Below are 10,150 nucleotides of genomic sequence, written 5' to 3'. Positions count from 1 at the left end.
TAGTATGAAATGATACCCAAGATACATGTGAAAGTGAAAAAGCATGTTTCTGGATGGCATGTGAAGTATGGTCCCAGTCTTTAAAATAAAAGCAAATTGTACACATGCATACTCTACATGCTCGCATATACATTTAAGAAAATAATTCTGGAGTCATATTTATTAACCTGGACTTCCCCTTGGAAGATTGGTAATGGGAGGAAGAGGAGTGAGACTTTTGCTTTTCATCTTCTGCCTTTCAGCATTATTTGAATTTATTCCCCTTTAAGTACACTTGTTTCTTACATAGAAGTACAACAGTAACAACTATTTAAATGAGGAAAGTGTGGCTCTCTGAATCCTCGGTTTGATCCAGTCAGGGTCTGGTGGACACAGCCCACATGGTAAGGTCTGAAGTGGCCTTTCTGAGGAAACAGGTCTCATCCCAGGGGCTGCCTGCCCTGGCCAAAAGTGATCATAGTTTCCCAAAATTGGAATGCCAAAATATCCAAAGATGAAAATAACCCCTTTCATTGTTCCTGCTCTTCTGCTTTTCTCTTTGCTTTCCTCTTCGAAAACCTTTGCTAGTTTCAGAATTGGCATTTGGCATAAACATTTGACAATAAGGAGACCCTTTCGGTTGGTTCAGGGTCTTCACTCTGCTATCCTGAAGCCAAAACCAAAGACCTTCCCCCAGCAGCATCTCTAGATACTTTGTATGAGAACAGCCATCAATATTCTGATCTAACAAAATCTGATCTGGTAACAAAAATAACAGTTTTCTTTTATCCTTAAAATTATGCTAAACTCTATTTGTTTTAAGGAGAGAGTAATGGAGCAGGGTCCGAGAATGGCGACAAAAATGAAAGGAGGCTGTTATACAAGTCTTCCTTGAAAGGGACAAGTTTTTTTGGTTGAAGAGATTTAAGATTGGTCTAGAATTTAATTTGTATACACTTAGAAAAGGAAATGCTACTTCTAAAACACTAATCCATACTTTTTATTTATATTAAACTTGGAGCATTCTGAACAGGAATGAGAGCAATTAAAGAACAGTGCCTTTTTAATAAATATTTGAAGGATACTTGTTCTCCTTGGAATTTGATTTTTCCTTCTCCAGTGATAGCCAGATTACATCATTTTATTTTCATTTCATTTCTAAAATTGAGGGAAGTGGCAATTATGAAATAGAGATGTCAATTTAGCCAAACAAGAGGACATTCTTGATGAATTCTGAGGAATGTTACTGAATGACCCTCTTTTCCCATGAAACTACTCAGTGTTATGTTCTGTCTATAGAAAACAAAAAAAAAAGTTTTTTTTTTTCTTAATTGGACTCTAGGAAATTACCACTTACATAGGTTAAAAAAATTGTGATGGAAATTCTATGGAGACAACACCTGAGAAAAGAAAGTGAACACTGTTAAAAAAAAAAAAAAGGAAAATGATGCGATATATATAAAAAAAAAAAGTGCACCAATGTCAGCAATTTCATAGGGGGTCAATATACAATAGGTGAAATAATCACTTAAAAAACGGAAATACTTTATAACTGACTTTTTTTTTTTTCAAACTGTCTGCTTCTTTCTCTCCTGGAACTTACCCTAAATGTAGACTGAGCCCTGGTTTACAGGGTCTTAAAGATAGCAGACCCTTAATAAATGTTCAGCAACTTGCATTTGTTTGTTTGGGGAAATGTTATTAAACAGCCTTGAAGGGGGTTCTGTCTAAAGCAAGTCAACTAATTCTCATTAATTCTTTTGGTAAGGTATTATTTTTTTCTTTCTTGTTTTCTTTTTGGCAGTCTTTCCAAAATATTTTTTATGCATATTCATTTTTTTTATTTGATTCTGAAGAAAGAACAAGACTATGGTAGAGTGAGGGATGTGGAAACTGACACCCATACCAATTTCCCTCCTCTGCCTCAACAATAGAATCTGAGACAGCTCTCCTTGCCTCCTGGACCACAAAATAGGGAGATAGTATCATCCACAAACTAGGGACTTGAACCAGTTATCTTTAAAATCTCTGTTTATTAATGTTATTAGGGAAAGGAGACTTATCTACAATGATCTATCAGTGGAAATATTTTCTCTATTTAGCCCTGGTAACTAAACTGAATGATAACATATATAAGCCATTGACTCAATGCTTTATAGTTACACCAAATTTCAACGTTACAAGATCCCAGTGAAGAAGGTACAGTTACCAACTTCATTTTACAGGGGGCCAAAACTCAATACAATTTTCTGCCTGACCAGAAGTCTCATTGGGAGCTAGAGGTGGCTCTGGAGTATGAAGCCAGTTGGGACCCTGAGTGCATGCTTATCCACTTGTCCATAGAATTGATATTTTATATTCTGAGCTTTATTTACCTCCAGGAATTATGTTAATCTGGGATTAAATCTCATGCAATTAGGAGATTGCACAAGTTATAATCTGCTTGAGAAATTATTTACCTGCTGTTGACAAACTAATAATATAGTTTTCTTATCTAATTTGCCCCAAGAAACTTCTTATAGGTAATGTTTTATTTGAAACATGGGCAGTAGGTAAGCTACATATAAATTGGTGAGAAGTTTCTTTCATTTTTCTAAATAAATGAAATTATATTGTTCCTCCTAAATTATTCAGTTTAAATATTTGATTTCTTGATAACTGCTCTGTGTTTTTGTATATCATTGTATATGCCCTTAGAGAAAATATGGCCATTGATGCTGTACATACCTTATGTTTCTGTGCAATGTTACTATTTGCAGAGTGACATAAAAGTTTATTTAGAGTAGCATATTAACAATCACAACCATCATTATTTTTTCTTCTCAATAACCCTGTCAGCTAAGCCAAAATCACGTTTTTAAGACTCATTCTACCCTTAAGGAAAGAGTCTTCAAGAGGTGACTTATTCTGGGCTTCTGTTAGTCTTATCAGTTTTGGTCAAACCAGAAATATATCCCAAGTCAATTAATTTCTAACCATTGTGTGTTAAAATTTGGGGTGTGTCTTTCTATGGATTTTGCATTTTAGATGGTTAACTGAACTTAGTGAAGAAAATGTACTGGTTGCCAGAGGGAAGCAGGAGCAGAGACAATGGGGAGGGGAGAGAAGAAGATAGGGTATTGGGACAGGGGCTTTGGTGGAGGGTGGGGGGACTCATTCAAAATGGATGTGGTCATCCTAGAAAACCCCACTTCTTTCATAAATGCTTTTGTGAAATATAAGCAAAGTTAAAATAATTAAAAATTAAAATCTTAAGGAAAATAATTTAAAACTAAAAATAAAAAAAAAAATTTGTTACAATCAACATGTAAAAATACTTTTGCCTATCATGAAGAATTTGACCAAGTGGTATGTGTTATAGTGGAAATTTCCATCAATGAAAGTATGCAAGGGTCACTGGGTACAAAGGCTCATGGGGGTGATTAAGGTCTTAGCAACCACTGCTCAGTCTTTGGGGGGCTTTTAGGCAAATCAGATGACCTCTTAAGAACTATCACTGAGTGAATATGAGTCAAGGTTGATTTCAAACAGAGCTCTGGGAGGGCATAGGAATAGATCTAACTTTGCTCTCTTCCAGTTTTGACTTTTTACTAGACACTACTGTACATGCCAAGACTGATTTTCTATTCTCCCTTCTCCCCATGTGTTTCTTCTGCATAGGAAGTTCCTATTGATCAATCTGACCCATGGTATTTTAGAATCATGATCCCTACTGTTTTCATTATTCCTTTTTCTCCCCCATGTAGAAAACAATAAAAGTACTGAGAAATGAGATGAGAGGCACTGGTGAGCTAGCATTTAGTTTAAAGCAGTCCTACCCAAACTTATAGAATTCTTAAGAAGCTTGTCTTTTAAATGTATCCTCAACAATTTGTAGTTGGATCAGTAAATGGATCAGTTAAAGTAATCTAGAGTTATTAGGATGTTTTTCAGCAAAATGTCATTCCTTCATGGGATAAGTCCTGATTCTTTACAATCCTCCCTCAGTTCCAGTGTTCCTTCACATCTGAATGGGTTTAAGAGCATCACAGAGCACTCTGAAATCATCATCAGGAAGATCCTAAGAAGAAAGTAGTTAATAAAGCTTAATGTCAGTCTCACACTTGCACCTCACAACAATGACAGCTGGGTAGACACACATGCACACCCCAAATTTTATGAACATGTAATCATTTATGCACAAGGCCAGGAGTCGCCACTGTCAATTCTGCAGTTAATCTTCAGGGCGTCTTTAAGAAAGTGCATGGCCTGGGCCTTTGATCTGCCAGTCTCCCTCCCTTGTAGCATCCTCACTCACATAGAAAACTGTTTTTATGTTTTAAAGTTCTGTGTCAGATTGTTCTTACAGAGAAGAAAAAGATTGTTGTGTCTCCTTGAAATAGGAAAAGCTTTTCTGTAGGCAACCATACAAAAAAAGGAATTGTCAAATGGCCATATACCTCTTGCTTCTCCTTTCGAGTTGTTCCCCATTTATTAAATAGAAGAAAAATAGTCATGGAGATATTTACCTATTGTTACTTTTAAAGTCTTCTATTTATAAAATAGTACTGACATGATGCATATTTACAAGGCTTTGGTTTAACAATCAGTTTCTCTCAGGCCTTTTGTTTTTCCTTGAGAAATTCTTATAACCCTGCCTTATCTTCAACTATTCATTTCTATTGGCTCTCCAAATAAACCCAATAATGCTCTTTCTGAAAATATGCCAATTGTGGTAACTACAGCTAAGCTGGAATATTAAATTGTGATGTGTTTCATAAAGAATGCAATCATATTCCCCAAAGCTTCACCTTGGTGCCTGTGCAGGTTCTATTTTAAATTATTCCAGTAAGGGCCATTTAGTATGTTGAGGATGCTTGCACTGGTCTAGCCAGTCTTCTGATGTGTTGGTGTTGTTCTTGCAGGTGTTTTTATCAAACAAACAGGAACATTTCACACTACACCCAATCATGCTTTTGGACGCTTTAACACTTTTTCATTTGTACACTCTCCCCCAAGTCTGGGTTTGCCCCACAAGTCTGTGGATAAGTCCTTTGTTATGCTTAATTGTTAACTCAGCAAACAGGCAGACAGCCCTCAGACTTTCCCTTTTCTGTTAACTTTCCTTTAGGATCTTAATCCTCACTGTCTTCCACAATAGTTCCTATGGATTATTTAGCATTATTTTAGGGCCTCACTAACTGTTTCTCACATGCGGTTTATATCTCCTAACTCAATTGTAAGTTAAGTCTAGAAGGTTAGAAGATATAGGGGTTTCGGTTTCAAAAGAAAAGGTCATTTTTCACCACTCATGGCTTCCCAGTGTTAGATTCCTGGAAACAGGAGTGCAATCCCTAATGCTGTAGTCTCTATTTTTTATATATATTTTTTAAAGATTTATTTATTTTTATACAAGAGCTGGGGTACAGGCCAGAGGCATGGAGGGTGAGAGGATTCACCAGAGACAGAGCGGGAAACAGAACAGGCAGATGACCGAAGTACACTGCTGAGGGGAGCAGCGGGCACGACAGGCGAGGTCTGCCACACCATGTGGGAATCTCCCTGGCCAGCTGGCAATCAAACCCGTGCTGCAGAGGCTGCGGACAGCTTCACAGTGCTGTACTCAACCCATTGCGCCATCAGGGAGGCCCTGGAGCCTCTGGGTTTTTTTTAATTTTTTTTTTAATTTTTTACATCATTGTTCATTTTTAAACAATATTTGCTTCCCCCCAACTGGAAATTCTATAGCTTCTATTTAAACTTAAATCTGGCTCATTCAAAATTGATGAGGGCATCTTAGAAAACCCAACTCTCTTGGTAAATCCTTTTGTGAAATATAAACAGAGTTTGCAATTGTGTAGATTATATTTTGTTTTCATATTTTAAAGGTAAGGATTTACATTGGCAAACTTCTGTGTGTGAAAAGGGAATCCTGACCACACATGAAATACCCTGTTCGTTCTCCTTCCAAAGTCCTCTTCCCCACCAATTTGAAGCATATTAGGCAAAATAATCTTCTGTTCTTGAAAATAGAATAAACAGACCCAGAAAGCGTAGGATACCCAGTTTGGTGACCCTAAAAACTATTGAATATGAGGGTGTAGTGCAGCAGACTTGTGAGGAGGGTATTAGAACAATCTAATAGGAGAAAAGGTTGGTATGATTTTTAAGAACCTTTATAAAGATTGGTTGTTAGGAAGTTCCTTCTGGTACAGTTTAATTATAGCAAGAAGAAAGATTGAAAATAATGCAGTTTCGGGCCTCCCCTACTGGCGCAGGGGTTGAGTGCTGGGTTGCGAAGCTGCCCTCAGCCTCTGCAGCGCTGGCCTGATCCCCAGCCACCAGGGAGGGTCCTAAATGGTGAGACAGACTTCTCCTGCCACGCCCGCTGCTCCCCTTAGCAGTGTATTTTGTCAGTCTGCCTGTTCTGTTCCCTGCTCTGGCTCTGATGAATTCTCTCACCCTCCTGTGCTTCTGACTGTACCCAGTGCTTGTATGAATAAATAAATAAATAAATCTTTGGGGAAAAAAAAGAAAATAATGCAAGTTCAATAATAGAAGGAATTAATGAATCCTAGTGTACCCATGCAATAAGGTGTTACAAAACCATTATAAATTAAGTAGTATCAGCATTGTCATGGACATGGCAAGGGGCTCATGAGTAATTCTAAAAATCATTTTGATGAAGAAAATATATCATCATATATTATCAATGATGATGTGTGTCTACATATTTACCCTATTTTAATAGTGCTAATCTCTAGGATTACAAGTTATTTCATTTCTTTTTTATTTTGCACGTCTACCTTCTCTCATTTTTTAAAGATAGAATATTATTGTGATGATGATATTCTTTTATGAAAAGTATAATTCTTTTTAGTCCCTGCAAAAAGATATTAGCACAGTAACTGCCTTTGCATGTAATTCTCTCAAGCCAAGCCAAGGTGGCCTCCTTACTGACTGTCCACAGTGACCATGCCCCTGCCTCCAAGACTCAAGGTACTACTTGTCTCCTCAGGGAAAGAAAGTCCTCCAGTAAGTGACACTCCAGATGATGGCGATGAACCCATGCCTGTCCCTGAAGACCTTTCTACCACGTCTGGAGGACAGCAGAACTCCAAGAGTGAGAGAGGAGTGGGTGAGTTAGATCTGCCTGGCATCCCGCTCTCAGGTTATTGCATGCTCTGTTTCTTTGATACGTTTATCTCATTCTCCTTTCATAGATAGTGCTCACATTCTCTCTGTTGTATGCATTCAATCATAGTGTTAAGGAAATATGGAGTAGATCAGTTCTTTTGTACAGAAGAAGAGAGACACTTACAGGTCATCATGGTGGGAAACCCACATACAGAGCATGACGAGCTGAGGAGCACGCTGCCATGAGGTGTCATCACTCACTCTGTCTTCTGTCCTTAGTGTGCTTGCAGGAATGCCAGAGTTTATGGATTATAGAAAGCAAAAATAATACATTTAATGTGTATCACAATAGGACTATTTATCCTTAGATTAGATCTTCGGTCTAGAAGGAGCCAAGCTTGGCCAGTCTCATCTCTATATCTTAAATGAAAACTTTAACTGAAAATTGAAAATGTGATAAGTGGAAATTTTGAAATTTTAAATACAATTCTAAGATGATCTCAGCGTATATTTACATACTTTTTCTGTAAAGGGATGCATATAGAAGTACCCATAACCTCTTCTCTGGTCAACTTACACATGCTACCCTTAACATTCAGAAGTCTTAATCTACCCGGGTAATAGTAAGAAAACAGTGGCCCAGAGAACTCTAGTAAATTAACCAAGGCCAAATAACAAAGTCAGAAGTAGACTTGGTTTCTGACTTGCTTACTAATTTTCACTCAATTATAGCCTGTTCCCATGGCCTAATCTGTCATCAGTTCCTTGGAATATCTCCTTTTTTTTTAGAGAAAGAAAAAATTGATATTGAGAGCCACTTATTTGTACAAAAGAATATTATGGAGATAAACAGGTAGAAGTGAGGCAGAATATGCCCATGTAGATCAGCTGCAGTAAAGGGGACAACGTTTGTGAAGCTCTCAGTGTCATGAAAACTACTACACTGTCTGAGGACATGCTGAGGCACAACTAAGACACAGATGTTAAGTGAGTTTAGAAACATGGCAGATTTGGGGTATAATGGTTCTTTTTTTAATGTTACCATACAAATAGACAAGGTTAGTGGCTAAAGAAATTTGGTGTAGATAAAACTACAAAACAAGTGTATTTGTGAATTTGTTTTCCACTTGTGGGAAAGTAGATGGACAAGAAGAAGCATTGGTGGTTCTCTGCTCTGTTCTACACATATCATTTTAGGGTTTACCAAAATTGGGACATGGAAGAGCATGCTTTGTTTTAACTGATACATTTATTTTTGAGATGGTCTTCTGTCTTCTGCCACTGATACTATTTTGTCATATGCCATATACTACTATACAGATTCCTTTCAAAACACATTTACATAAATTAAAAAATCAATTTAAGTGAAAATACTAACATTGTGATGGTGCAAATATAAAAAAATTTGAAGAAGTGGCATATGAATAGCTAATATTGGGGTGACCCTGTGATGTCTCATCTGTTCTGTCCCTGAGATGGGTGCATTCTCTGTACTTCACACATAAGCAAACAGCTGCTTATAACCAGCTGGGGACCCAGAGTGAGGCATCAGAGACCAAGAACCAGAAGAAGTTGTAGGATAGATTCCACATACCATTTAAATATGAACCGAGCCCATACACGATTACAGAGAAACCAGGGCGCTCTCCCTGAAATCCCACAGCTGCCGTGCAGCCTGCAAGCCATGTTGTTGTGGCATCTTTAGAGAACTGAAAGTCAGACTGATTCCTGGAGAGTGAAGAATAAAGTACAATTCACTTGACAAAGACAAATTACAAATGTCTTCACAATCTTCTAGATATATGTACCCTTAAAAACTCCACATCACGGGTGATTTTCCCTTGGTAAGTGATCACTAAGCACATGATGGTACTTCTGGCTGGTTCTCAGACTGCATGGGCCCAGTTGTAATTCCAGCTCTTGTTCCATGTACAGCTGTGCAGGTGTCACAGTGGAGTAGGGGCAGGACCAGTACTTCCTGAGATACTCCCAGAGTTCCTGCCATGTGTGACATGATTTTCATTCTACTTCTTTCATGGAAAAGTCTATAAAAGATGAATTTCAGAATTGTAAAATATCAAAAACCCAAGATACGTCTTTGCTTGGTTTGTGAATAGCAGTTCCATTACTGAAGCTGTGTGGTGAGGCAGGGAAAGCCATTTGAAGTGGGTGCTGTTTTCCAGTAAATGATCTCCTGGTGAGCTAGAGGCCAAAGAAGCAATACAGCTTTGCAAGAAAATGCAAAAGTGAAGAAGCACAGATGACACTGGAGCATGGGGGTGGGGGATATGTGGGGTGGTAGAGAGCAGGCAATTTGAGGAAGAAAGTCAGTGAGTGAGAGGGTCCCGGAAAAAACAAACAGCAGAAAGGGACATCAAGGGATGTAGTGACTCTTCATAGCCTCTTGGTGTGGGGGACAGGTTGCTTATTAATACAATTTGTAATATGTAGCATTAAACACATTAAGATATTAATAGCAAGTGGAGAAAATATAAAAAGATAAGATAATTAGCAGATTAAAAGGAAATACATTGAAGCCACATTTCATCAGCTCCCTGGGAAGAAGTCAGAAGAGCAAAGGGGTGTCAGAGAACAGACAACAGGAAGTGAGAAGGAGCCCCTCCCCTGAGCAAAAGCGGCAGGAGCTAAGAGGAAGTGCAATTGCAGGAGGGAGCACAGTAAAAGGGACAGAGAGGAATAATGGCAAAGGCAAGGCAAGCAGGGAGGAGACAAGTCTTAGCAATGGAAGGTCCCAGTACCAGCCCATTCACTACTACGGTCCTCTGAGCAGGCCGTTAACTCTTTGAGCCTCAGTTATCTCATTTTAAAGTGTCAAATGCAACAAAACACACTTCACAGAATGTCTTTGAGGGTTGAATGAAAAAAAGTAAACGTCATTTGTTGAAGACAGAATAACAAAGACATGAAGTAGAAAGGACAGTAAAAAGCAGAAAAAGAAGGCTACCTGTGTAAAATGATTATTTTAAAGATTTGTGAGAATGATAAAAGAAACTGTTGTTGCCTTGCTTGAGAGAAAGGACAAGGGCGGAGAATT

General features: G+C 38.1%; 1 protein-coding gene across 25 annotated transcripts in view; it reads left to right on the top strand.

Moving 5' to 3' along the window:
* The window catches only part of IKZF1 (IKAROS family zinc finger 1), a gene marked incomplete at both ends in the record, with an annotated part of 96,754 nt that overhangs the window by 16,125 nt on the left and 70,479 nt on the right, over nt 1–10,150 (top strand). For 24 of the 25 annotated variants that reach the window (XM_084246511.1, XM_084246505.1, XM_084246503.1 and 21 more), the window contains one exon: nt 6,977–7,096. The exons of the other annotated variant lie outside the window; for it this stretch is intronic. In XM_084246511.1, the coding sequence (XP_084102637.1) occupies nt 6,977–7,096 (120 nt within the window). The remainder of the gene's footprint in view (nt 1–6,976; nt 7,097–10,150) is intronic. 25 annotated transcript variants of the gene reach the window in all.

Source organism: Talpa europaea (genome assembly GCF_964194135.1).
Source record: "Talpa europaea genome assembly, chromosome: 11".
NCBI lineage: Eukaryota > Metazoa > Chordata > Mammalia > Eulipotyphla > Talpidae > Talpa > Talpa europaea.
Note: the sequence above shows the minus strand (reverse complement) of the source record. Positions and strands in the feature narration are given on the sequence as shown.